A 26,550-nucleotide genomic window follows, 5' to 3' on the forward strand; every position below is an offset into this window, starting at 1 on the left:
ATATTCGATTTATATTAAAAAATTAAGATTATATAATATATGAATAAATATTTATTATTAATTACTAAATCTGAAATTATCACGCCTAAATAATATTTTTTGAATAATTCATTCTACAAAATAATGTGGAAAATCGTTTAGTTCATGAATTTTAATTTTTATTAATTTTTTTTTATAGAAAAAAAGATTTTAATTTTTTATATTTTTTATTGAAACTAAAAAAACATTTTAATTTAATATATATATCACTAAAAAAAAAAACAAATAGCGTGAATAAAAATAATTTAACTATTAGGTTATTAATACTATATAGTATTTTAATTTATTTAATCAATCATTCCTATAATTTAACTAGTGGGCAAGCCTCCTGCGCACTCATTTGGCTCGTGAGGGAACCCCCGTCTCATCTGCTTAAGCAACAACGAAAAAAGCCTCGATGGACCGCGATTTATATAAAATTATAATGCAGAGACTATTTGGCGGTCAGACACACCCACATATGCTTTTGGCCCAAAGTAAAATATCGGACGAGTAATTATTAATATAGCTTAAACAATTTTTCTAAGAATAAAAATGTTTTTGTTTATAGAAGAAGTATTCATATTATTGAGAAAATGAAACTGCGATTCTTAATGGATATTTTAGAATACAAAATAAGCTGTACTTATCATTATTTTTGCATAGGGCTCATCGAGAGGTGTATTTGCAGAGTCAAAACCATTTGATCTAAGAAGAAATGATATAAAACACTTGCCATTAAATGATTTGAGTTTTTACTTGAAAACGCAATAGAACGAGTGTACATATTTATAAAGTTAATTCCATATTGAAGGAAAAATAAACAGAACCAGCACCGATGGCGATCTAAACGGAACTGCTTTTGGCAGTAGAGCCAATTAGCCCGAAATTAATGGATAAACAAAATAATGCGCGACTCTCTGGTCATCGGGAATTGTTTGGGCAACCTGCTGCCGATAAGTGCCTGAGCAGAGAAATAAATTAATTCCAGTCGCTGGCAGCCGCACCGCAGGTGGCAGCCCCTCGCTGTGGTGCAGGGGCTGTGGGGCTGTGGGGCTGGGAGTGGGTTATGGGCTGTAGGCCCGGCAGGCGCCAGGCTGCAGTTTTGGCCGCAAACCCATACCAAAAACAAATGGAAATAGAACTTTAATTAAAAGCGGTGGGAGCCAGCGGCAACCAGCAGTGGGTGGCGGTGGCTACCAAGAGACGGGGGGGAAATGGAATAAGCCAACAATCTAATGGAGAAAATAGTTCCTCACATATACCAGCGCACTCAGAAATATGCATAAATACGAATACACAGAGAGAGAAAGGGAAGGCCTAGTATTCAACAATGTACTAAATTCTATATTTGGAAATGGGTTTGTATTGACTTTTACGGTTACGTGGATTTCTATATTGTATTTCCTCAGCCCGGGCATCTTCCCAGTGATTTCTCTTAGTGTATGATTGTGTGCCTCCTCAGCTGTTTAAAGTCTATTTGCAGTTGGCCTCATTGGGGCAAAGAGCCTGGGCTCAGAGAGAACAGCAGCAGCAGAGGATGGCCACCATCTCCGGCAGATGATGAGGACGACGCTTTAAGCTGTTCAACATTCAGATGCGATGATATGTCAGACTTTTGGACTGGCTTAGCACGCTCCAAATGGCCTGCAGTTGGGCATTCTCTGGCTTGTTGTCAACCCGCAAACACTTCTCTGATATTAGAGCGCAGGGCTCTCTTCCTGACTAGAAATAATCACAACAAGGCTGGTGAAAATAACTTACACTGCAACGCGGACCGCTTGACAAATATAATGCGAATGACAGGTGAAAGGATTCTAATGCCACTCTGCACTTAGACTTGCCCCAACTTTAAGATTATGGCACTCATCGCAGTGGGTTTTGCGTCACATCTGGGGGCCCTGCAATTTAATTAGTATAGTAGTAAGACTTCCTCGGTACTCCAGACTCTAGACTCCAGACTCAGCCTCTGGTCTGATTCTATTAGGGGAAAAGATAATTAATTATAATTATCTGTCCTAAGTGCAGCCCCATTATACTCAACGCCCGCCTGGATGATGATGATACAGATGATGACGTTGATGAGCAGCAGAGGCCCTACAAACTACTCTCTTAGATGAGTGATGGCTCTGGCATATGGGGCATGGGAAAACATGAATATAAACCATGATTACAGAGCGGCTGAAATGTGCAGCCTGGACGCATCCAAAGAGCTTCATTTAGGCCACAACAGTTGTAGTTTCCGTAAAAAAAAATATACAAGTCCAAGCAAATAATTTTTTTTAAAACTATTCGTAATCTTTCGGATTTTCGCCTAAGTGTTTCTATAATTTAGCTATTCTTAAATATATACCTCACGCAGCAACATAAATCGAAACGAAAACGTTTAGGGAAACGCCTACATGAAGATTATCTCTTTGTCTTGGATATATAGATATACACATCTGGTAGATATAAGATTGTGTGTATGTAGATAGATATGGCTAGGCCTAAAATAAAATTTACCTCACTTTTTACTCAATTTCTGCGGCTTTTTCTTTTCTCTTTAAAGCAATCATTGAAGATTCCCATGGAGGACCACAGAAATGTACCACATCACATCGTGTCCATCAAAACTATGCAAGTCACCTACCTCATCGTGTGGCATGCCTCCACCGTCCATGCCATACAATCAATTGCACATTGTGCACGTAGTGGAGTATGTGCGTGTTTGGGGCTTCTGTTTTGGGGACTTTGGGCGGGGGGGTGGGGCTGTTTGGGGTTCGGTTTAGGGGCGTGTGAAATCGAAACCATTGAAATTGAAAACTGAAAACACTGAATGAAAAGTTTTGCGGGGGGGCTGGCCAGCCTTGGAATTGAATTGAATTTTTCGGTGGCATGCCGGGCAAACTATGTATGGTTCAGGCTCCGGGTTGGGGGGGGCCAGGAACTTTTGCGACCCCATGTGGCCCATGTAACTGACCCACATCAACCACACACACACACACACAAACAGCAAGAAGGTGAGAGTCAGCGGGGGAATGTCTGCAAAAGATTTTCCCTGGCATGTAGAGGGAAATTTTCTGAAAGTTTTGAGCTAAAAAAAAAACTACCGAGCACACTTCATAATTGTATGCGAAAGTTCTCTGTGTGAAACTTTCCACTCTCTAAGCAGAGGCGTAGCTAGCTAACCAAAGGCCCCTCCTGGTGGCCATATATAAAAATGTAGAGCAAAAGATTTATGCAAACAGTACACGAAAGCAGTAGAGAAACACTCTCTTCTCTCTCTTACCCCTTGGCCCATAATCTGCGATCTCCAAGATTTGGAATGCCTCACCTTACAAATGAGCCACCTTGGAAGGAGAGCAAGCCGGCGGTAGGCGCTTTTGCCGACTCCTTTATGGGCTCTTCCTCACTGCATCTTATTTTTGGCTCACACACACACGCATTGCCAGATATCCCGCGACCGAACGCAAAATTGTGAGCTGACGTTCTTTCGAGAAAACTGGCTTTTCACGGCCCGAAAGGGTAACACGCACGCTCGGACCGTGTGAAATGGATATGACAGTGTTGGAGCGGTGCAGTTATGTATGCGTAGGAGGCTTAGTAGCTCTCTCATTCCATGATCGGCTTCTTCTCCCCTCTCCCACCCCTCGCCAATACAGTTGCACAGCACTTTAGCCCCTTCCACCTTACTTCACTCACCGCTCTCTTGGAGAAAATGTGCAGAAAGAGAGCAACTAGGGCACGGATCAGAATGAGAGAATGGAATGTGTCACCTGTTGGCGAGAGTGAGATGAAAACGTGCAGCGCATGCGCATTCTTTCTTCTCTCCTTCTTCTTTGCCAAATTTTTCTCACTTTCCTTCTTATAAAGCTTGGCTGGTGAGAGCTCCAAGGCCCCTGCGTTGTTACGCCACTGTGTGTGAGGCCAGCCAAAAGTTTCAAGGTGCAAGTGCCAACGAGGCGTATACGTCATAAATGCCATAACACGGAGACCACATTGTGGCCAGGGCCTGGGCCGGGTCAGCCATTTGAATGGGACGTGAAGCATCTGTACTGCACAGAAAAATCGATTCAGCCTTGCAAGGGGTTCATTAGGCCATGTCCTAATTGAATGGGACTCAGGACTGGCGATTCTGTTCAATCTGTGGAGTACTCTCACAGAACTTGACCTATTTGCCAAGTAGTGTTAGTCTCATTTTATAATCATTATATGTCTTTAGGGCACAGATTAAACATACTGCCTGGATAGTCAGATAATAATCCTTGTGTATTTTGTTTTTGGGTGCACTCAGTTCATAAAGATTAGGTATAGGAAATCTTTATGGCAACAATCGTCCGTTTAGAGACAAAGAAATGACACTCGCCGAGCATCTGGCCTGCGTTTGAGTGGTGCACATCTTTGTGGTACTGTCAAAGTATGTGGATCCCGCGCAGGAGTAGATGGCTCCATACCATACACTTGCAAACGTATAGCAGGATATGTATCTGGAAAACATATCTCATACGTTATAGCCTGATTGAAGCTGAGATGAATCCCCTCCCAATACTTACTGCCTGCAGGTGGTTGTGGCATCAGAGCCATAGGGAAAGCGTCCAGGCTTCTGCAGGCTGCGGCAGTACTGGGTGGGATCTGTTATGGAAGTGCCTGTGCCGTTAGCGTCCGTTGAATTGTTCGCACAGGATGCCGGATAGGTGGCCGAACTGCCACAGATATCAGGATTATCCCTGCTGCAAACCAAACTCGTGCCGCAGGAGCCTATAATCGATGTACTCGGCGTGTCCTGTCCCAGACACAAGGCAAATTGCGATGTGCTGATGCACGCAAATTGCTTGTCCGCACTGCATTGGTTGCAGTTCAAACAGGCCCCGTAGGTCTCATCCGGGCTGCAAAAGGTACCGCTTGCGGTACAGAAGTAGTTGGTAGGACAGCTCGTAACGGGCCCCAAGGGCACATGACCGACGGAGCAGATCTGATACTCCGTGGCCGATACGCAGGCTACATTGGCATCAGACGAACAGACATTGCACTCGGCCCAACAGCCCAGTACCCCGATTCCCAGCAAGATCAGCAGGCGGAGCATCTTCAAGTGGAACTGAGACTCGCATTTGCCCTGCAGCAGAATTTATTCATTCCGTTTTATCTCATTAAAGTTGCAATCACATTCACTATATTGGTTTGGATTATAGTGCATCATAAAGATTAAAGGGGAATCTGGAAAAATTCCAACAACAGGAGAATCGAGTAAATCAGCTGACAAGGGATACGCGTTAGATTTGTAAAAGTAATTTAAATGTATATAAATCTACCAAAAATTCGCTACTCTACTACTACTACTTTCTACTCTACTAAAGAGTCGGTACTCAGAGCTGTCAAAGTGTGACATGTAAATGTAGGCAGCCTAAAAGACGACACTAGCCATTCAATTAGTTCAATTAAACATTAATTCTATGCTGAATAGTATTTTTATACAAGAAATAAATTATCAAAATCAATATAGAACCGTTCAAAGAAAGGATAACATTTATTCTTAGATATCGTATATTTATGATAAAACACTTAAACAGAGGGTTTAACACGACGTTTGTTTGTTCATTTAAATTATATTTTATTACTTCAGTGAGTGTCGAGTTTTAAATACTGAATACTTTCGTGTTGAACATCACTGCAGGTATTCAAAAAACTAACCAAAATGCAAACAAAAATTCAGAGAAAATTATTTTACAGTATCTACAGATAAGCTAAAACCGAAATTACAATAGATACAGATTGCTGAGACTTAAAGTGGCGACTCCAGCACTGCATCTGGGTGGCAATTTAGTGGTGCAGTACTTTGTGGAGCTGTCGTAATAAGTAAGGCCAGGACAATCGTTGAGAGCTCCTTTCCAGATCAGACTGGTGGCATTCACAGTACAAGAAATGTACCTAGAAAGCAATACCATAGATTAGAAAATATTATATACAGTTACAAATGCGAGTACTCACTGCCTGCAGGTGGTTTCCGGATCGATGCCATAGGGAAACTTTCCAGTCTGTTGGATGATGCCACAATATGCAGTGGGAGTCAGTCCGATGGGGTCTACACCGCCTGGACTCGTATCGCTGCCAGCGGGACAAGTGGGCTGGGACCCGGAAGTGGCATTGACACAGATATACGGACTGGTCGAGTCGCATACATGGTCCGAGCCGCAGCTGCCGCCGAGCTGGGAGGGCGAGCTCGATCCCAGGCACAGGGCATAGGTCCGATCTGTGAGGCAAGCAAAGTAATCGTTGCACGATCCGCAGTTGCAGGCTCTGAGGGCCACACTCTTGCTACAAATCACGGTGGTCGCGGTGCAATAGTACCCTGAGGGGCAGGAGTAGGCCGGTTGTATAGGCACGCTGTCATCCGAGCAGAACTGGAACGTTGTGTTGGATGCGCAGGACACATTGCTTGCGGTCGAACAGGCATTGCATTCGGCCTGGCAGCCCAGAATAAAGATCCCTAGAGCCACTCCGGTAGCCAGCAAGATCAGCAAGCGCAGCATCTTGAAATGCAACTGACTCGGCCCGTGCCAGGCTTGCCCGGCTATATGCATCCAATCTTATCTTATCATCCGGAAAACTTGAACACAATAATTGCAAAGGGATTTCAGCCGATCTATATGCAGGTGGCTCTATCTCGTACAATGCATTATCTTTGTACACTATAAATATCCAATAAAAATCACGTGTTTCTGTAAGTCACATGTGTTTTTTGTATGAACTTCTAATCTCAAGAGAACTTATGCCTCAACGATGTCATGAGAATCAGTTTTATTCCTATCTTTAGATTCAGTCAGCCCAAATCTTTTACAGGCCCTGTACCGACGCTGTAAGAGACTGTATGAGAAAAAGAAAAATGTATATGTGTAATTGAATAAACTTTAGTGCATAATTCTTAAAAGATATATCATATCACACACAATTAGAAGGTTTCGTTGAAGAGCACACAGAAGTAGTGCTATTGAAATAGGGTTTCGCTAAAGGGCATTCCCAGACAGCTCCTGACCAGGTAGAACCCCGATAGAAGCACATTACGTAACTGAAATTCAAGCAGAAATATTACTACATATTTCAGAGAAAACAACTTAAACATCACCTCCGGCCGGTAGAATCATTGGGATTGGTATAGCGACCCGTGGTGGCCTTGATCCTGCATATATCAATGATTGCTGGATCCACGGTGGTTGGGGTACTCGCTGCAATGGTGGTGGTTTCTGGGGTTGGGGTACTCGCTGTAATGGTGATGGTAGCTGTGGTGCCCGTGGAGCTCTCTGTGCTGCTGCTGGAGGTCACTGTAGGGCTCTTGGTGCTCTCTGCACTGCTCGTGTTGGACTCTGTAGTGCCCGTGGTGCTCTCTGTGCTGCTGCTGGAGGTCACTGTAGGGCTCTTGGTGCTCTCTGCACTGCTCGTGTTGGACTCTGTAGTGCCCGTGGTGCTCTCTGTGCTGCTGCTGTTGATCTCTGTGATGCAGGCAGTGAGTGCCGGGCTATTCTGACAAACTATAGCTTCTCCCGTGCAATAAAAGCCATTTTTGCAGGGGGTTGCGTCACCAATTAGCAATGCTGCTTCATTACAAAATTTGAAGGAAGTTTCCGATACACAGGCCGTGTTGGACCAGGAAGAACAGACATTGCAGGCGGCCTGACAGCCGAGTATGCCCATTCCCAGACAGAACAGAAGGCGCAGCATCTTCGAAAGCGACTGAGGCAATCGACGAACTGCAACGAGCTTTAAGTGGGAGCTCGAAGATTGCACTGTTTTCCGGCATTACCAGAGCGAACCACATCGAAGGTAGCCATGAGGAATTCGCAACTGCCACAAAGTATGCAACGGGTTTGATGCCGCTAAATGCTGCACGACTTATCTAAATTGGGTGGCTTGAATCAAGGTCCCTCAACGCGGCGAGGCCAGGAGAGATTAAAAGCTATCTCAGACTTCCAAAATAGCTGCCAAAAATGCCCTATTTAAACCGTCTGAACAATAGCCACAGACATCAGTACCAAAAAGAATTCCATTTGGAGTAAGATAACCATCCAGAAATGTCATTTATTCTCCACTTCCTGCTCGGCTGCTGTCTGCTCGCCTCGGCCAGGGCCACGTGCAACGTCTGCAATGCTGTCAACAACCTGACCTGCTACTCCCTCAACCAGACACAGGCCTGCGATGCCAATAATTTGCCCACCGGCTTGCCATTCAGCTGCCCCACCGATTATGTGTGTGTTAGCGGGTCCAACGGAGTGATCTGCGAGCCAGAGGCCAGTGCGGCTAGCGAGGCAGACTGCCAGGAGTGCAACATGTGCGACACAACCAACACCTTTGCCTGCACAGGCACCAGCAGCTTTGCCCTCTGCCTGGGCACCGACACGTTGCAGGATTCAGTCGGGACCTGTGCCGACGGCTATGTGTGTAATATCAATGACACACAGATATGTGGTCTGCCCGCGGATGGGGTAAGTTCTAACCAGGAAAGGTGCTTAGGGTGCAGGCAACTCAATAAAGAAACAGAGAGGAATGTGCAGAGCAGCAGCTGTAGCACCCCAAGTTAACAGCCTGTTACCACTCTCCTTTAACAGTCTGTGGCCGTAAAAGGTTACAGCGCACTGAAACCACTCTCTCACGGCTCGGGAATACCTGAAGCCGATTGGTCATCCGTCTGTCAGTAAAAGCAGTTATACTTCGAAGTCATGAAAAGTTATAGAAGGCCAAATGTTATTGTCTAGACTTTTATGATGCTCAGGCAGTTCCAAATAATTTTATACCATTTTCACGCGGTCTTTAAATCATAATAATAGATAAATAGTGTCTAAGAGACACAGTCAAAGAAATAACTCCAACTCTCTTGAATCCATTCAGATAATGCCCACGTGTTCATATGCCGATGATTCAACTAACAGCAGCACCACCAGTGCTCCTCCAACGACGACGGCACCTTCCACCAGCAACCCAACTACATATTGTGCCGCCGTGCAGTCCGAGGGAAGGTTTGCAGTAGGCACTGATGCCGACACGACCTGTCACCAGTATATATTGTGCAGCTTGGTCAGCGGCAGTTGGGAGGGTCAGACCTATACATGTCCGGGCAGTCTGTACTTCAGCAACGCTACCAGCCTGTGTGTCGCCGCAATGCCGTCGACCTGCTCGACCAGCGTCAGCTCCACAACCTCAACGACAGTGGCCCCAACAACGAGCAATCCTGCTGCCTATTGTGCGGCCATGATGTCGCAGGGATACTATCCCGTGGGCACAGATTCCAGTACCACATGCCATCAGTATATCTACTGCTTTCTACTGAGTGGCACCTGGAGTGGAGAGATGTACACCTGTCCGGGCAGTCTGTACTACAACAGTTCCAGCAAGATCTGTGCGAGTGCCCTGCCCTCGACCTGCTCCACCACAGTAGCTAGCCTGACCCTCAATGGCGTGGCTTTAGAGTAAGTACAGGCTACACAAAGGATATTTGATAGTTTATTAAATACAAGTAGCAGGCTTCATGTATGAGCACTTCTGCATCTCTGCATCGAAATAGGAGTCCGTCGGGCAATCGTATTCCTTGGCTTGAACAACAATGCTATTTTTAATGTAGCAACTGATGTATCTATAAAGATAAGATTAACAATTAAAAATACGTGTGGAAAATAATATATAGACCTTTCGTACCGCTTGCAACTGGTATCCGGAGGATCTGTGGGATACAGGCCCGTCTCCAGGTGCTGCGTACACACTTCCAAGGGGGTCAGGGGTTTCACAGTGGTTGTTGGTACTGTAGGTACTGTGGCGGTGCTCTCTGTACTCTCATTAGGGTCGGGTGATGTACTGGTAGTCGGCGATGCTGTTGTCGTATCCACCAGCTGATCGTTGAGGTCACAGGTCAGCGTTTGATTCGCCACCTCAGGAACACAGACACTATCGGTGCTGGCATCACAAACCATGCCAGTGGGACAATAACCGAACTTCCCTGTTGGACTGACGGCCCCATAGCACATCTGAAAGATGCCACGGCTCAGGCAGGCGAACAGAAAGTTCCGATGGGCGCTGCACTGACCGCACTGGGAGGTGTCCCCACAGCTGGGCGGCCGCTGGTTGCTCTTCTGGGTACAGATCGCTGTCAGATTTGTGCAGTCGAAGCCTTCAAGGCAGTGGTAGAGTTGATCCGTGTGAGGTGTTCCATCTGCAAAGCCGAAAGAGATGTTTAATCCGGAGTATGATATCTATAGAGGACACTCACCGCCAAAGCACAGATAGAAGGAAGTGGAATTGATGCAGGCAACTTTATTCGATTGACAGACATTGCACTCGGATACGGTTTGGCCCACCAGAAAGGCCAGAAATAGCTGGAAAACGCTTTCAGTTATTTTCCTTTCTACTTGTTAAGATAAAACCAAAACCTACCGCCGCCAAAATTGGAATAAAAATGTTGTTCTTTTGGGACATTTTCGTGTAGAGAGAGATTGCTTGTGTTCACTGTCAAGGCTCTGAGACGACTAAACAAAATTAGTTGATAGCTTCGACATAAACCCAGAAGCTGTGTCTTCAATGTTTGCCCAGTCTTAACTTTTCTCCGGGGTCCGCGCTAATTGTTTTATTTGCCTTTTGCTTTCCACATGATTGCTGCTTTATATGGTCTCATGCTATTCCCAGATTAGCAGCATAAGAACATACGAATATTGCGTGGGCGCGGAGACCATTGACCATTGGAGTCGAAAAACTCTTCGTTAAAAAGTGGAACGGCATGTGTCAGAAAGTTAACATTCAAAAGGGACTACTCTTTAGTTTGTTTGGATACATGTTTGTGGATGTATTTATTGAATGCTTGATTAATCAACAGGAATTTCAGTTGAGTCCACAAACAAATGTTCTATGGATTTATTATCAGAAAGAAAGTAAAACAAAAAGTTTTGTTATGGCATACATGTGATAATATAGTCATCGTCATTATCATCATACTAATGAAGTTCATCGAAGCTCGGCCGGAAGCGTTGGTTCCTTTATCTCTTTTCAAGTATTTATCCACGGAAACCTGAAGGTTTGGTTCGTTTTCCCATGCAATAGTCTTGAATGCAGTTCAACGGCAAAACCTGAAGCCTTGGCTCAAGCAGTGCTGAAAGCTGAAGCAGTGCATCGCTGAAGCCTGAAGGTTTGGTTCGTTTTCCCTTGTTATCAGTTCAACAACGAAACGTGAAGCTTTGGTCAGTTTTTTTCGAAAGATAATAATTAATTTAAATTATTTGAATTACCAAATCATGCAAAACTATTTTATGCAAGGTACCGTAATTTATGGCCTTCCTTCCTGGATAGAGGAGTTTAACGGTACTGGAATGAGAGCAGAATACGATTCCCATAATAAAAATAATCCGATATGCCTCTGTGATGAAGTACTGAACGATGTCTTACCGCATTCGTAGATTCTTATTTAAGAACAGATTTATATTGTTTCTAGTTTATCGTATTCTATTACATATTGTTATTTTTATTTTGGATAATTTAAGTACATTTTATATTTATTATTAGAGTTTGAAAAATAAACTATACATCCGTACATCCTGGTCCAGATGGCTTGGTCGTGCGGCAAGTGAAGGCGGATGCATTGAAGTACGGCTTGGTAGCGACACAATTATAGACTATGCCCTTCCAACTGTTCTCCCTATAGATGCAATTGATGTAGCTGGAAAAGGAAAACCCGATTAGTTTCGATAGCTGGTCAGGGGGATATCGTGGACCTACCTCGTGCACACAGTGTCCCCGGGTATGGCATAGCGACCGGCGGTGGTGATGCCTTGACAATAGACGGTCTCCGCTGGTAGGGTGGTCTGAGTAGTAGGCTCCTCTGTGGTTGGAGACACTGTGGTTGGTGTCACTGTGGTTGGGGTCACTGTGGTTGGCGTCACTGTGGTTGGGGTCACTGTGGTTGGGGTCACTGTTGTTGGAGTTGCCTCTGTTGGTGTGTTTACTGTGGTTGGTGTTGTCTCTGTGGGAAGGGTTACAGTGGGAGTGGGACTAGGTTCTGTTGGAATGGTGACTGTGGTGGGGGAGGTCTCTGTGGGAGTGTTTTCTGTGGTTGGGGTGGTCTCTGTGGAAGGATTTGGTGTGGGAGTAGGAGTGGTCTCTGTGGGAGATGTTACTGTGGTTGGAGTGGTCTCAGTAGGAGTGTTTACTGTAGGAGTGGAAGTGGAGTCTGTTGGAAGGGTTACTGTGGTTGAGTCTGTGGTAGGGTCTACTGTTGTGATCTCTGTTGTTGCTGTGGAAGGATTCACAGTGGTTACAGTCGGATCATCGGAAGGGGACGCTGTGGTTACCGGACTAGTGTCCACTAAGGTGGTTTCGATAGGTAATTCATCGGCGAAAACTAGCCCAGGTAGATCGCATACGTCGCCGGTCGCGCCCTTGCAATGGGAGACACAGGGTGTACCCGTAGCAGCTGAAGCCGTACTGCACACGTAATTGCTCTTGCATGTCTGTGTGTACGCGGTGATCGCCCCATTGCTGCAGGCGGCAAAGGTGTTACGCGAGGTGCAAGTGAACTTGGTGGCGATATCGGCACAAACACCGCACACGGAAACATCGCCGCAGCCCCTTAGCACACTCGTACTGTTAGCCATGCAGGTGGCATGGTAATCCGTGCAGATGGCCCTCTCGCTGGGGCACGTGTAGTTTTGCGTCTGGTCGCGCACACCTATCAAAGCCGATTCATTAGATAGAAGACTCCGTGGTAGGCCAATCACTTACCATCGAAGCATAATTGGAACTGGGTCTCGCTAATGCACGCGTGAGAGTTCACGCACCGGCCACAGACAGCATCCACGGCGGCTGGCGACAGGAGGATGGCTGCGAGCACAGCGAGCGACAATATCTGAAACTTGGACACCTCCATCTCTAGTTGGCAATTAATGATCGGGCACCTGCGTGTCAGGCCTTTTAAAGCCAAGCCGCTTGGTCATATCTTTATGGTGGAGGGTCTGCGAGATGCTCGTGCTATTATCTTTCAATGCCGTGCAGGGGCCATAAAGTTGATGATCCGGCCATTTTGGCCTCTTCCTAGTAAGCTAATCTTGCGAATATTCCGGTAGCCACCATGCTGTCATATATTTTAATGTTTTCGCAGGATTAGGCCCAGGTTATCTCGTGTTTGTGTGTGTCGAAGATCTCTTGAAGAATTGGCTTCTGTTTTTTCTCATATAAAATGAGGCATTTGTTGGCGACTCTCGTTCAGTCAGTTCTTGAAATTCCAGCCAAAATGCAGCAGTACCAGTTCCTCAGGACTCTGGTGAGCTTTCCAGAGAAACCAATTACAAATGATGTTTGTATATTAATGGTTGCAAGGTCTTATCGAACAGTGCCTCTTCCTGATGATCAGTTCGATGGTGGTTTACATCCAAAGCGAATGTGATATATGCCAGAGCAATAACAATGTGGCTTGTGTAAATACGACGCACTACCGCTTCTGTTTGGACAACGTCGAGCCAGGAGCAATTTTGCCATGTGATGATGGCGAAGTCTGCACTAGTCTAGCCAAAATCTGTGTTCCGGAGGGTGCCTATGAACCATCATGCCAAGACTCTGAAGAAACAACACCCGACGAGTGTCCCAGCTGCACAGCCAGCTCTCTGTTCGTCTGCACCAGTCGCACCACCTTCCAGCAGTGCAACGGCACCACATTGACCGATCGCGTCATCAAGTGCAACGACGGCAAGTTCTGTTCGATGGCGTCGGGTAAATACTGTGTGGGCGAGTGCGAGCTACCCGGCGACATTGAGTGCGATAGAGATGCATCCTAAGCGGCGTTAAGTCTAAGTTATAAAGCTGAATATTTGAAATGAAAATATGTACCAAATAAATCAATGAATAAATTCTGATAAAAATATTAAGTTTAAATCATGTGTTTGATTCGATTAAAGCATTAAAGATTAAAGCAGGTAAAACTCTAAGACAGATTCTTATCTTGTTTATCTAAGTAGTTTATCTAGAAGATATCTTATCAGTTGTATTAACATCAACAATTCAGCTGATACGACGCACTGTAACGGATAGTATAAGTGCACATTTCTTCAGTAGAAAACAATCTTATTATTTTATAGGTATCTTTTATTAGATGTATTTATTGATCTGGTGCATATTTTCCAAGCCATCTAATTTTTCGGCTCTTTTTTAACTTGAAAAAACCCCTAACCTTAGAAGCAAGACCTTTGAAAATAAATATTATAATCTACTCGGGCCCTGATCGGGGTTTGGGGCATACAGATCTCTGACTTTTAACTCAGCTTCTCGTATTCTTGAATCTACATTTATTACGACTCGTACAAGTATACCGAACACATTCAGGAAATTTAATTCCAAGCGATGATCAAATACAATATATACGCGTTGCTGTTAACGGCATTGCTGGGCTGCACTCTGGGAAAGGAACTATGTCCAGGATCATCAGGAGAGAGGCGCGCTGTGGTACACTTGGACGAGGGCTGCTGGGAGCAAGTGTTGAAGGGCGAGTGGATGGTGGGCTTCTGCTTGCCCCTGGCTAAGAACTGCAGCCAGTTCGAGAGGGTGTGGACCGATTTTGCCACTGCAATGCAACGGAATGAGAGCCGGGTGGAGGTGGCTACCATGCTGATTGAGTATTCCGGGACCATCGTTGCACGTTTCTCGGTGAACCGTGTGCCCAGTATTCTTCATGTACGCAACGGATCCTTCCGAGAGCTACCCGTAGCTTACACCGTGAATGAGTTGATGGAGCTGGCCCTGTGGAAGTGGAACAAGATCCAGCCGATGACCTTCTGGCGTCACCCCAACGGCTGCATAATAGAAACAAAAGTCCGCTACCTCCAAGCCATCGAAATGGTCTTCAACACCAAGCTCTTCGGGGGTGACTACAGTCGGGCCAGCTTGATCGTGGGTGTCTGCAGCTTTCTGTTGTTCTCATCTGCAGTGACAGGCGCCTGCGCAGTGTATACTGCTATAAAGGACCTGCTGAAGCCCAAGAAGATCCAAGTCGAAGCCCCTAAGATGCAGTCTCAATCGTCAACTGGAGTTTTGGAAACACTGAAATCATCAGAACAAAATTTCGATTCTGCCACTAGCTCATGTTTGAAGCTAGCCAAAATTGATTGATATCTAAATTTGAATACAAGATCATTTGAGCCGTTAATTAATTACACAAATTGAATGTTTATCAAAAATATAAAATCCGATGTGTTTAGGAAACAAATGCAGCTGTATTTAGCAGGCAGACTTCCTCGTTCCGTTTAGAAGCTCAAAACGAAGCTATACCCTTCGATCCAAGTCCACTTGATATTCATAGTCCGTATCCATTTTGGTTTTTATAATAAGTATACACGGCTATAGAGCATATAATGTACAGGGCTAAAAGGCAGAGGATTCCATAATTTTTACGACTTGCCCAGTGGAATAATGATCCAGTGGATGACGAGTGTACTCAGGCCACAGACAAATATGGATGTGCTTATCTTATAATCAGATAGGATGCCGAAGCTGTCAATAGCCTTGCAGAAAGCAGCTTGGTTCCTTTCATATGCACCCGCAATTGATCAAGCAGTGCGCCGCTGAAACCTGAAGGTTTGGTTCGTTTTCCCTTGGACTAATCCTGCAAGCAGTTCATCCATTACGCCTGAAGCTTCGGTGCAAGCAGTTCATCCATTAAGCCTGAAGCTTCGGTGCAAGCAGTGCGCCGCTGAAACCTTTAAGCTTGGTTTGTTTTTCGATCGGACCAATTGAATGAATTTATGAGCCAATTTTTTGGTTATGACCTTGGACTCAAAGTCAGGGACTGTAGAAATATTTGTAAAATCGAAACGTAATTTTACCCGCTCCGTTATTCAGTGGATCTCAGGAGGTTAAGAAACGTTTTATCACACCCCGATAACGGGGAGGCCAAAAATGTTGCTGTGCAAAAACAGACCTTGAAACGCTTGGGCCATATAACACTTGTTACGACCTGTTCAGGCAAACTAAAAGCTTATCAATGTTCTGTGGACGGTTCACCACTCCCTTCCGGTAGAAAAGCTGAGCAAATTCCATTGCGAAGGTCAGTTTCTGGTGATAAACGATGGAAATTTCAAATTTCCAATTCAGATGCAGATACAAGATACATACATTAGGAAAAACCAAAACCTAATTGAATTAAGCAATTCAATTGACATTGACCCAATTTCTGGGGGAACTGTGTAATCCAATTAGTGGTATGTGAAGCAATGACGTCAAAATCGGTTTCTGATGAGGTGAGCGGGGAGGTGAAACCATAAATATCCCGATTGCTAATGTGTGTATATAGTACGTCTATCTTCATTTGTTTGTGATTGCCGCTGCTTTCTGTTATGCTGTGAATACTCGTAAATTATTCAGCACTTTTCACTGCTCGCATTTCGGGTTGGGGGTTGTGGAGTTGCCCCACATTTAATGGGCGGCACAGAGGTGTGGAAAAAAGATTCGCAACAGGAAACCAAACAGAGAAAGAGCTGACGAAAAGCCTGAAAAGCGTGAAAAGCGAGAGCACACAGATGCGATTGCTACTTCCCCAATTCCCATTCCCATTCCCACTCCCACTCGGTGGCAATGTTGCTGCTGGTGGCGCATCTAATTGTTTCGACGATTGCGTTTTGTTATTGTAATTAATATTTAGCTAAATTCGGGCGATGGGATGGGTTTGTCACAAACTAAAAAGCGAAAAGCGTCGAACAAATTGCGGTCATTAAACTTTTTGCCATGCCAAGTGAAATAAAGCGTGGGCTCCGCAAGGGCTGCCTGCCATAACAGCGCCAAAGAGCAACGCGTGCAGTTCACTGGATTATCATCATCATCATGGGCACCCGGCACTTGCAACTCGCGGTGGCGTCTTGTTGTCTCCTTGTCCTGGCCACCTGTAAGGTGCCAACACATCCGCAGACAAACACCTGGCGGGATCTATTCTTTGGCAGCAAGTGGCTGTCGCCGGGTCCCCGTTTCCGCGAGTCCAAGTGTAGGTTGGGTTGGGATTCTCCTCCTCCGAAATAGTGTGTGTGTTCATTTGTGTTCCTTCGTTCCTCTGTAGTTTTGCCCATATTTGCTCTGGTGCCCATTGGGCCCGGCAGCTGTTCGGCGCCCTCTGGAGAGCAGGGCAACTGTATTCCCAGTAAGGATTGTATTCTCAGGAATGGCATACCAGCGGGTCCCTGTGGCGGTGGCTATGGAGTCTGTTGCATATGTAAGTTTTAGACAATAACTTATACGCTCCAGACTGAATGAGTGCATACATTAATAGAGTTCCCCCTAAAAATTGTGTACTATGTTTTTTCCATAGTTCTTCAGACCTGCGGGGGCGTGATACGCGAGAACTCAACGTACTTTGTGAACCCCAATCATCCGGATGTGTATGATGGCACTGGCAGTTGCCAGGTGACGGTTCAGAAACTTCATCCGGACATCTGTCAGCTGCGCTTGGATCTGGATATGTTTTCCATAGCTCCGCCCGAGGCCGCCAATCATTTGTGCAATCAAGATCAACTGCTGATATCGGGCGGAAGTCCGACGCCCACCATTTGTGGCAGCTCAACGGCAGACCACAGTAAGTCTGAATACCTCCTCTAGTCTCCTGCTCCCATCTCGTAACCATCTCAATGTCAATTTCATGATTGGGCAGTGTACATCGATGCAGGTCTTGGCCAGAGCAATCCGATTGTCTTATCTGTGATCACTAGCGGAAGTTTTCCGCGCCTCTGGCGCATCCGCGTCACGCAAATCCACTGCGGCAGCATCAGCCGAGCGGATCAGGGCTGTCTGCAGTATTACACGGCCATTAGCGGTCGCGTGCGAAGCTTCAACTACAACACGGTGGGTGGCAGGCAGCTCTCCAATCAGGACTACAGCATCTGCATTCGCAACGAGCGCAACTTCTGCGGCATTCAGTACAACACCTGCCCGGACCTGGAGAATAATCGCTCGAGGGCCTTCACGCTGTCGGGCAATTCCAACAATCCGGTGGCCACCATGGTGGGCGGCGGCGGTGCCAATGGCTGTGTGAGCGACTGGCTGCTCATTGGCTGCATTCGATCGGCGGATCGCATTCCCCCGCTGCCGGGCTGCGAGGATCGGGTGTGTGGTGGCACCTTCAGCGCCGAGGCTGGCATGTTGGCCAAGACTGTGCAATGTAAGTACAGGATTTTATTTACGATTGTCCCCTTTTCAATCTCCCTCCTTTAGCCAGCGTTCGTCCCTTCCGGCTGTACTTCCACACGGATGGTGTAGAGGCCCCAAATGACATAGACAATCGTGGCTTCTGCCTGGACTACGTTCAGCAGCCCTGTACAAATGGTTTTTAGTCGTCCGTCGTTAAATATAATTTATGTATTATAATAAATATCTTTATTTATTGATTTGATTCCGTAGTTAAGGTAGTCATATTTTTTTTTAAATTTAAGTTAATTTAAGTAGCCCACAAAAACTTTGTGGCATTTTGGTATATATTAAAAAGTCGGGATCAAAATCGAAATTCTTTTGAAATTTGAAAAAAAAAAAAATTTAACATTACAATACAGATTTTTTTTTAATTACGTGTAATTAATAATACTTGGCCGAAACAAAAAAAAATAATTATATATTAATAACAGGATAAAACACTATGAAAAAACGCATTCTTTTAAGGACATTTTCGTTATTTTGTGATGCTCATAATGTGGTGTGTCGTATAAAAGGGGTTTTTTCTGGGGGTTTCGCTTGCTTTCGCTGCTCTGCTCGTCCGAGATCGCCAATATCAGTCTGTTGCGCGCATAGCCCGACTCGTGACATCACTGGGGGTGGGGGTTGGACTGGGTTCTCTATGGAAATATATACCTCTCCAGATCTAGATCCTAATAGGTTTGTATCAAGGCAGCCACATGTTGTTTCTCCTCATCGGTCAGACCGTTCTTAAGCGTGCGACGCACTGAAAAATTATACAATAAATTATTAGAATATGATTTCAGTACAAAATTCAGTAAAGTAAACACTTTTTCTCATATATATTAAGTTGAGGCTTTCATGCAGATGTTAGGTGTACGATACATGCGTTTTATAGGCCTGAATATCTGTCTGTTACAATCATGCCCAGGAAATTTATAGCATTTATAGGATCCATTCTTTTTCGCATGCACCAAAATTGGATCCAAAAACAAAATAAAAAATAAACAAAAAAAATTCGTAAAGGGAAACAAAATGAAAAATTCAACACAGTATTTAATTCACTAACCAAAAAGGTAAGACCTAAAAAAACAGTTGGCTGTTTCTTTCGGTAACGGTTACGGTTACGGTTTACGGTTTACGGCTACGGTTAAACGCTAACGGTAACGGTTACGGTTTCTATGGCGATGGTGCTCTTTCAACTGTGAATCCTTCGCGCGTGCGGCTGCGCTTCACTTCTCGATCGATAGTCAATATATATTTTGGATATTTTTATAAAATGGTGCGTTAATGGTAAGAGAACGAAATGAAAAACAAATTAAAACCCAATATAGGCAACAGATTTGTGTGCTGGCAAAACGTAAGCTTCCAGTTGGGTGGGAATAACCAAAGGTTCGAAAAAAAAGGGATATTATACAGGAAATTAAGGGGAAAGTTTCGTGAATTTGGAATTTCATGTGGGATTAAATATTTATAAAGAATACTAGCTTTCATTGATTGATTGATTGATTGATTGATTCGTATAGATTTATAAGTGTCGCTGTTTGTACCCTCTTTCGTGGGCGTGTGCTCTGTGCATGTGTAGGTGTGTGTAGGTGGGTGTCCAGCTAAAGGTTATAGTACATATAGCGCGCTGTGTGTGTGGAAGTCGAAAAGATAGACCAACACCTTTTCAATAAATCTGTATTCGGAGAGGCTCTGGGAATAAATCTAGTCGGAAAACATGGACTCACATGATTTGCGATCCGCATTGCGCGTCCTCTTGCGCTCCCTGGGTGTGGTCCGAGTGCCCGGCGCCTTGGTGGCGGTCTTAACCAGAGATTCGAGTATCTCATCATCGCCATCGGTGAACTGCTCCTCGCTCTGGCGGGCAATGGGCGAGCGGAGTTGCTCCGCGCGCCGACGTCGCCAGGTGAGAGTGCCATCCGCCTGATCTGCACTGGGTGTGCCCAGAAGGGTTCTGCAACGAGGAACACGACAATTAGTAAACGGATCCTTGGCCCAAATTGGTCTTCAAACCGTACTTCAACTCTGCATCGGCCACATCCTCTTTGGTCTTGAACTTGGCCATATCGATGATCAGCTTGCCGCGCGTTTTATTGCGCTCGCGGTGATTGGCCTTCTTCTCCAGCTGCTGCTGCACTCGCTCCCTGGTCGTGCGGTACTCCAAGGCGAACTCGGACAGGGTGCGGCAGAACTCATTTGGCCTGGACTCGGCCACACTGTGCTGGGGCATGCCCAGCCACAGAAGGAACTTGCGGTATCGATTCATCACGCGACGATGGACGATCTGCAGGATGATTATGCGCTCCGCACAATCGGCCAGAAAGTCCACGAGCTTCTGCTTCAGCGGTGGAGGGCAGTCGTGTTTGGCTATCACTTTCAAGCGATCCCAGGAGGCCTTGCACTCGGCCTCCAGTTGCGTGAGGTTGTGGGCCAGGTCGGTAAAATCAGCCTTGGAGGCACGCGTAATGGGACCGATTTCCGAGTACAGATCACTCGTGTCGCTGCTCGACTCCATGACCATGTGACAGAGATGGTGCAGCAGCGAATGCTTGTGGACGGTGTCCTTCACTTCTGGCACCTTGGCCAGGTACTCAATCTGGAAGCCCTTGACGGGTGCCCCATTCAGGAAAATGCCCACGGACAGCAGGGTAGAGAGAATGCTGCGGAAGGTGCGATTCTGACGCAAGATCTCAATGCCTTGCTTGAGATCCATCAGCGGTTCGGCAATTTCTTTCTGCAAATTATGAAATTCCGTTATCTTCTCATCAATCTAGATTATTTGATGGCCTATTCTTACCTCGCTGTTGTCGAAGTCTAGGCGGAAGGCCCACAGCTTCAGACGTGACCCCAGCTCTGAGATGGAGGCCAGCGTCAAGAGGAACTGCTCGGCACTGCCCAAAGGTAGCTCCGGATTAACCAGCTGTGCCTCTTGGATCTTGCCACGCTCCTCATCGGTGGGCAGCATATTCAGCAGCTTGTCAATGCCCTCCCGAGTCACCACGGTGGCATCCATCTTCAGGATGGCCGCCTTAATGGCACGCGGTGGCGGCAGCTTGGTAATTGCTATATTGATGGCATTGGAACGTTTGTGATCGAGCACAATGATCTCTTTGCTCTTGTTTAGCTCTTGTTGTTTCTGAAAGATTATCCACCCAAAAAGAGCGTTAGTTTTATTTTATTCCATACAACGATTGTTCAGTGATCAACACAAAATATGGTGCAAAGAGTCAACGACAGAGAGAGAGAGAGAGATTGAGACAGAGTGCAGTGGAGTGGAGTCTGTTCTGATCTGTTCTGATACTGTGTGTATAAGAGTCTGTGTGTGTGTGTGTTTGGGCGTGTATAAGAGTGATAGGAAACCAACACCAAAACACAAAACAAAATGGGCATCAAATCATGACAAAGACAGAGTGAGCGATAGAAAGAGTGAGATGTACATATAGATTGAAAGAGATTTGTATTAAAAACAAAAAAAAAACATTTCATGGCACTCACCTCCTAAAGAGAGACATTGTTTTAAAGAAATTATTTGTTTGATTTGTGATTGTGATTGGAGTTTTAGGCACACGTTTAACATTTACGTTGATTTTTATCCGTTCCGTTCGACATTTATAAGAAATTTATGAGGAAAAAAGAGTACAAATATCATTCGCATTTTGGTTATAACGATAGGTAGAGTGTGAGAGACTATTTATGTATAACTAATTTAATCACACTTATCCTAGGGGAATATTCAATTCGATTTTTGTTCGAGAACCTTTGACCAATACGAGGGGGGTTGGGAAAGAGGTACACAGATAGATCTATGGTCTCACCTTGGTCATCAAGTCTTTGGCTCTGGACTCAAAGAGATGCTCGAGCTTCTGTGTATCCACATTGGCATTGGGCAGCTCATCCCAAATTGTCTTACCCACCACCTGGGGTATCAAGTCTTCGCGCACTTCCTTCCAGAAGAGCTTGACCTGCGGATAGAAGACACGATCTTAATCTGTGCCCTTTCGATGATCCTTACTTCAATCCCCTTACCGTCTTCTTGTTCTTCTTAATCGTGTTATTCCCATTAGCCAGATCCCCATTCACGGATCCATTCAGGGAGCTATTCACACTGTTGGTGAGGCTCCCACCATACCCAAACATGGGGGGAGGGATCAAGCTGGGTGCTGGTGGCATCATGGGTGGTGGCAGTATGCCTCCACCGCCTGCGAACGGCGGCGGTGGTGGCGGTATTCCGACTCCCAGGCCACGTGGCGCCAGCACATCCTTCTCATCGTCATCGTGAAGATCGGTAAAGTCCAGGTCGCAGAGGTTCAAGGGTCGCGTCATATTCCGCACCAGTTCCTCCCAGTGCAGCTCGTTCTCTGATTTCTTCGGCTCGGACTTCTTCAGCTCCTGATCCACACTCGACGATCTATTTTTTTGAGGGAGAGATATAATCAAAAGTTGAGCCTTTATGTCATCATGATGGCAGTATACGAAATTTTGCGAACGGAGTGTTACTATCAGCTATCAGTCGATGGAGGTGGGCCATAAATGGCCTTATCGGGGGACACGCCTTGTGCCCGGCAGCAAGATAGTCCCTAAAGATAACGATAGAATCAGGCGACTCGGGGGCCAGGCAGGAAGAGGCCAGGCTACTTTCTTCGAGAGCTCCGATGACGAGGGGCAGATATGGAAAGACCCAAACTTTTACCTAGAACCCACAACTGGATGAATTATTGAACTCTTACGAAACTCTCACATAAAAAAATCTAATCAAACAAATTTGCCCGATGGACTCCGCCGACGTTGCTGCCGCCGTCGCATTATCGGGTTGCATTATCGATAGATAAGAGCTCCTGCCACGATGTTCAAGTGGTATAAAAGCTGAGAGCTGTACGAAATTAATCATTAGTTGTCACGGCATTACTCGAACGAAATGGATGTAAGTCTCTTGGATTGATCCCGTATCCGCAAAGATTAGGATTGACTCTGTTTCTGTGTTGCAGTTCAACGCAATTCTCGAGAAGACCAAGGCCTTCAGCAAGAAGCCCCCAACGGAGGTGTACCTAGAGTTCTATGGCCTCTACAAGCAGATCCATGAGGGCGATATTGCCATTGAGAAGCCCGCCGATGCCGAGGGTGCGGCCAAGTACGATGCCTGGCTGAGCCGCAAGGGACTGTCTGTGGATGCCGCCAAGGCTGCCTACACTGCCCTGTATGAGAAGTACAATCCCATCTACGGATAAGCTATGGCTAGAGCCAATAGTTTATAGTTCCCCCGTTCCTGCAATAAATCTTTTTTTAACTGTAAACTATCGATGGGTTGTTATTGGGAACTCTGAGATTAATTATTTCCGAAATACGCCCCGCACCAGGTCCAGCTGGGGGACGATTGTCCAAAGGTTCCCCCCATTTCGAATAGCTCGACTTCTTCAAGCATCATTGGCTATAACTTCGTCCTGTATGCGAGACACCTCGAGAGCCAGCGCGATATGAGCCCCAATAGTCTCCACATCCATGGCCTCATTGACAATTTCCCGAAGAATCTGAGTTAAGGACTCCGTGGTCTGTAGTAGCTGGCGATTCAGCTCAACAACACGGCTCAGAGTCTCAAAATCCAAAGCCGCGTACGGCACCCCTCCCTGGCGCAGCATTCGTAGCTCGATTTGAATGTTCTGGGCGTTCTCCTTCAAGCCCTCCATTAGAAGCGTTCGAAGATTGAACGGATCCATTTGTATTTTCTCTGGCTATGTCAGTCCGGCTTTGAGCAGTTTATTATTTTGTGTAATAGACAGGAGTATAAATCAAGTCCTACTAGGACTTTGCTGTTCTGTAAACTCCAGCAAAATGATAAGGGAACACTAGATTGATTCGATGTAAAACCCGATACAAACCCCCCAGCCACATCGTAAGCAAGATATGGGGATATGGGAGATCTAGTTAGCATATTTGTATGTTCCCCAAAAGATTCTACCAATGAGTCACAAACGAACCCTTAAAAAACCCTCTACTACTGGTATACGTATCTTTGCTCGTGCTGCTCCCGATGCACGGGATTTCTTGCCCTAAATTCTTATCGCGGCTGTAAACGTGGCGCCATATATACTCGTAAATCAGAAGTACGCGAGATACACCTGTACGCAATCATCGCATGAGCTTCTAATCTGACTTACCGTTAATTCGGTTTAAGAGGTATCGAGCGGGAACGTTGAGAGCCGCGTCAAGGGCCGCTGCTCTACTTGTATAACCGGTACCCCGTCACATAAGTACATATGTCAGCTTATGATGTATGTAACCAATACAATATAAGTATTTTATAATGGCACAGAGAGAGACAGTCAGAGGGAGAAAGAGAGCGAATGAGTAAGCGCGTGGAAATAATTCCGTAGTCACAGCAAATGGATTTGTTCATTCTGGCTTCAATAATGATCCTATCTGATCCAGATTCGGCAACCTGATAGGTATTCATTCTGGTCATTCTCAATGATTCCGCGTTTTCGGTTTCCAAATTGTGGACGCCACAGATTTTCGTTCTTTGTGGGGACGGAGTGGGGCGGGGCGAAATTTTGAAACAAACTTGATTCAGTGTGATATGACAGGTTAGGTGGGGCTATCACAGAAGTCTGCACACAATTTGGTTGCTCTTATAGTCTAAGAACTAGGTATCAAACAAGAAGGACAGATGAAAGGCCCGACGGTCAGACAGGCTCGTCTATTGATGCTGCTATGGGGTCACCACAAAACTAATATATCCCTAAACTCTTCGAGGACCGGGTATAAGAGAGAGAAATTTCTGAAGAGGCAAGTTCATATGGCTAGAAATGTAATCTCACAGTCTTCTTCCAGGGAAAAAGTAGTGGCATACTCATAGCATGAGCTATCTCTATCAAAACCGAAGAGTCATACGATTTCGTACTTGGACGAGTACCAGGAAGAACAAGGCTTTCACTTGAAAGAAGTATCCCGATCAATGTAATCCTTTAAATCTCACCTTGATATTTCCCCCTTGCTTTTGCTCTTGGCCAGTCCCTCTTTGGCTTTCGATATAAGGCCGGACATATCGCCGACAATGGCAGAGCGATTGCCTGGCTCCTGTGTGGGACTTGTGGGCAGATTGCTTAGCTTCTGTGTCAGATCCTTGACCGTGTGGTCGCGCTTCAGCTGCAGCTGCAGCAGCTGTTGTTGCTGCTTCCCCTCGCTGTCCAGATCTGTGTGGGGGAGAACAACAATTGTATAGTAATAGCACATTTATCCCTAGGGGTATGTCACACAGAAAAGTATGCAGCGGCTGCTGTGTGATGGAGTGATGGACATGTCTTGGCAGCGCTCGAGAGTATGCAACACACGGCACCCTACCTGTTGGGGTATCCACAGCGGGGTTAGTACTGGTTAGGGTTCTGGTCGCAACGCTGCCAATGGGGGCATGCCACCAGCCGGGTGGCGGTGGTGGTGGTGGCGGCGGCGGCGGTGGCGGTGGTGGTGCCACCATTGCCATGGGTTTCCGTATGGGACTCAGTGGCTCTGCTTCTGGTGGGATATCTCCCTTAACCGGCGTGGAGCTGAGCGGAACGGGTGTGAAATCAAATCCTGACGCATTCAGCGACTTCTTGGGACTGAGCAGAACACCCTCGGGATCCTGCTGCTGCAGCTGATGCTTGGGCGATTGACTCATCTGCGAGTAGTAGTTATTCAGGCGATTCGCATCATTCTCGTACTTCTTGTAGCCACTGTCCGCCGTCTGCTGGATGTTCTTCATTATCCCATTGATCACAGTGGCGTTCCGTTCGCGGAACAGATTCTTTTTCGTAAGGAACTCGTTCTGATTGTTGGTGTTATTGTTGTTGTTGGCCTTGTCGAAGCTGTTGTTGATGATCGAGATGCTGTGGCTGCCGCTTAGCAGCTGCTTGCTGGGACTCAGCAGCAGGCTGTTATTGGGCGTGTCATTGTTGCTGTTGCTGTTGCTGCTAATATTATTGTTGCACGGCTGCAGCGGCAGCTCGTGCTGCAATGACTGCGGCGGACTGTCGCCGCTTTGTATGGTGGCAGGAATGGCTGTTACGATTTGGCCTTTTGGCCGGTTAGCATATGGATCAGCGGGTGAGGCAACAGCGGGACAAACACACACATGGATGGAGCATGGATTAGCATTTTTTTTGTTTTTTGTTTTTGTTGTGGGATAGAGAGAATCAAAAGTTAGTAAGCAGCCTGTACAGAGAAGCCTTTGCGTTATCCTGCGGCACCGTACTCACCCAAACCCTCGCGCTGCTCTAGGGCGGCGAATATCCCATTGGCCGCTGCCTCCTGTTGCTCCTTGAGGAAGCTCTTGTGCCGCTCTGCGCGCTCCCGACGACGCCTAAGGCCAGGCGTGACTCCCGCACCATCGCGTGCTGTAAAAATCCAAGA

General features: G+C 46.0%; 11 protein-coding genes across 18 annotated transcripts in view; 5 read left to right on the forward strand and 6 right to left on the reverse strand.

The window, feature by feature from the left end:
* Positions 1-4,244: 4,244 nt before the first annotated feature.
* Positions 4,245-5,125, reverse strand: LOC108153701 (the record flags this gene model as incomplete). The annotated part of the gene is made up of 2 exons (XM_017283828.2): positions 4,245-4,487; positions 4,554-5,125. Coding segments are annotated over 2 exons (738 nt in total), but the record flags the coding sequence as incomplete, so codon positions are not given.
* A 564-nt stretch (positions 5,126-5,689) lies between these two features.
* On the reverse strand, positions 5,690-6,552 carry LOC108153700. The gene is made up of 2 exons (XM_017283827.2): positions 5,986-6,552; positions 5,690-5,925 (listed from the first exon to the last, which is right to left on the reverse strand). Exons 1-2 carry the CDS (start codon positions 6,525-6,527, stop codon positions 5,754-5,756), a joined length of 714 nt encoding a protein of 237 aa, XP_017139316.1. The 5' UTR covers positions 6,528-6,552; the 3' UTR covers positions 5,690-5,753.
* Positions 6,553-6,885: 333 nt separating this feature from the next.
* On the reverse strand, positions 6,886-7,734 carry LOC117186649 (cell wall integrity and stress response component 2). The gene is made up of 2 exons (XM_033387691.1): positions 7,121-7,734; positions 6,886-7,063 (listed from the first exon to the last, which is right to left on the reverse strand). Exons 1-2 carry the CDS (start codon positions 7,711-7,713, stop codon positions 6,937-6,939), a joined length of 720 nt encoding a protein of 239 aa, XP_033243582.1. The 5' UTR covers positions 7,714-7,734; the 3' UTR covers positions 6,886-6,936.
* A 275-nt stretch (positions 7,735-8,009) lies between these two features.
* On the forward strand, positions 8,010-9,663 carry LOC108153538 (spore coat protein SP96). The gene is made up of 2 exons (XM_017283603.2): positions 8,010-8,474; positions 8,878-9,663. Exons 1-2 carry the CDS (start codon positions 8,064-8,066, stop codon positions 9,457-9,459), a joined length of 993 nt encoding a protein of 330 aa, XP_017139092.1. The 5' UTR covers positions 8,010-8,063; the 3' UTR covers positions 9,460-9,663.
* Positions 9,481-10,489, reverse strand: LOC108153539. Its single transcript, XM_017283605.2, has 4 exons — positions 10,414-10,489; positions 10,250-10,355; positions 9,682-10,192; positions 9,481-9,619 (listed from the first exon to the last, which is right to left on the reverse strand). Exons 1-4 carry the CDS (start codon positions 10,453-10,455, stop codon positions 9,493-9,495), a joined length of 786 nt encoding a protein of 261 aa, XP_017139094.1. The 5' UTR covers positions 10,456-10,489; the 3' UTR covers positions 9,481-9,492.
* Positions 10,490-11,485: 996 nt separating this feature from the next.
* LOC117186587 (salivary glue protein Sgs-3) lies at positions 11,486-12,919 on the reverse strand. 2 transcript variants are annotated; one of them, XM_033387553.1, is made up of 3 exons: positions 12,748-12,917; positions 11,746-12,694; positions 11,486-11,686 (listed from the first exon to the last, which is right to left on the reverse strand). In XM_033387553.1, the coding sequence occupies exons 1-3, from the start codon at positions 12,890-12,892 to the stop codon at positions 11,548-11,550; spliced, it is 1,233 nt and encodes a 410-aa protein (XP_033243444.1). In that variant the 5' UTR covers positions 12,893-12,917; the 3' UTR covers positions 11,486-11,547. The 2 variants fall into 2 exon arrangements, with proteins under 2 accessions (XP_033243444.1, XP_033243445.1); XM_033387554.1 differs by lacking the exon at positions 11,486-11,686 and having other exon boundaries at positions 12,138-12,259; positions 12,318-12,694; positions 12,748-12,919.
* Positions 12,920-13,178: 259 nt separating this feature from the next.
* LOC108165540 lies at positions 13,179-13,886 on the forward strand. The gene is made up of 2 exons (XM_017301614.2): positions 13,179-13,285; positions 13,356-13,886. The coding sequence occupies exons 1-2, from the start codon at positions 13,202-13,204 to the stop codon at positions 13,794-13,796; spliced, it is 525 nt and encodes a 174-aa protein (XP_017157103.1). The 5' UTR covers positions 13,179-13,201; the 3' UTR covers positions 13,797-13,886.
* Positions 13,887-14,358: 472 nt separating this feature from the next.
* Positions 14,359-15,123, forward strand: LOC108165407 (thioredoxin-related transmembrane protein 1-like). The gene has a single exon (XM_017301445.1). The coding sequence runs from the start codon at positions 14,359-14,361 to the stop codon at positions 15,121-15,123; it is 765 nt and encodes a 254-aa protein (XP_017156934.1).
* Positions 15,124-16,799: 1,676 nt separating this feature from the next.
* LOC108165406 lies at positions 16,800-18,326 on the forward strand. The gene is made up of 5 exons (XM_017301444.2): positions 16,800-16,987; positions 17,060-17,212; positions 17,309-17,572; positions 17,648-18,154; positions 18,208-18,326. The coding sequence occupies exons 1-5, from the start codon at positions 16,831-16,833 to the stop codon at positions 18,324-18,326; spliced, it is 1,200 nt and encodes a 399-aa protein (XP_017156933.1). The 5' UTR covers positions 16,800-16,830.
* A 205-nt stretch (positions 18,327-18,531) lies between these two features.
* Positions 18,532-26,550, reverse strand: part of LOC108152288 (FH1/FH2 domain-containing protein 3) — a 47,311-nt gene continuing 39,292 nt past the window's right edge. For 2 of the 7 annotated variants that reach the window (XR_001774814.2, XR_001774815.2), the window contains 10 exons: positions 26,397-26,534; positions 25,504-26,214; positions 25,139-25,355; positions 22,195-22,576; positions 21,984-22,130; positions 20,966-21,304; positions 20,187-20,902; positions 19,896-20,122; positions 19,232-19,397; positions 18,532-18,928 (listed from right to left, as the gene is read on the reverse strand). Coding sequence is in view for 5 of the 7 variants with exons in the window: in XM_017281506.2 (XP_017136995.1) it covers positions 18,855-18,928; positions 19,896-20,122; positions 20,187-20,902; positions 20,966-21,304; positions 21,984-22,130; positions 22,195-22,576; positions 25,139-25,355; positions 25,504-26,214; positions 26,397-26,534 (2,951 nt within the window). In the remaining 2 variants the exon portion in view is untranslated. Of the gene's footprint in view, positions 18,929-19,231; positions 19,398-19,693; positions 19,796-19,895; positions 20,123-20,186; positions 20,903-20,965; positions 21,307-21,982; positions 22,131-22,194; positions 22,577-25,138; positions 25,356-25,503; positions 26,215-26,396; positions 26,535-26,550 lie in introns of those variants that run through there. The other 5 variants (XM_017281506.2, XM_017281509.2, XM_017281507.2 and 2 more) reach the window with 4 other exon arrangements.
* On the forward strand, positions 22,982-23,459 carry LOC108152290 (acyl-CoA-binding protein). Its single transcript, XM_017281512.2, has 2 exons — positions 22,982-23,089; positions 23,154-23,459. Exons 1-2 carry the CDS (start codon positions 23,084-23,086, stop codon positions 23,391-23,393), a joined length of 246 nt encoding a protein of 81 aa, XP_017137001.1. The 5' UTR covers positions 22,982-23,083; the 3' UTR covers positions 23,394-23,459.

Source organism: Drosophila miranda, chromosome XR, assembly GCF_003369915.1.
Source record: "Drosophila miranda strain MSH22 chromosome XR, D.miranda_PacBio2.1, whole genome shotgun sequence".
Taxonomy (NCBI): Eukaryota; Metazoa; Arthropoda; class Insecta; order Diptera; family Drosophilidae; genus Drosophila; species Drosophila miranda.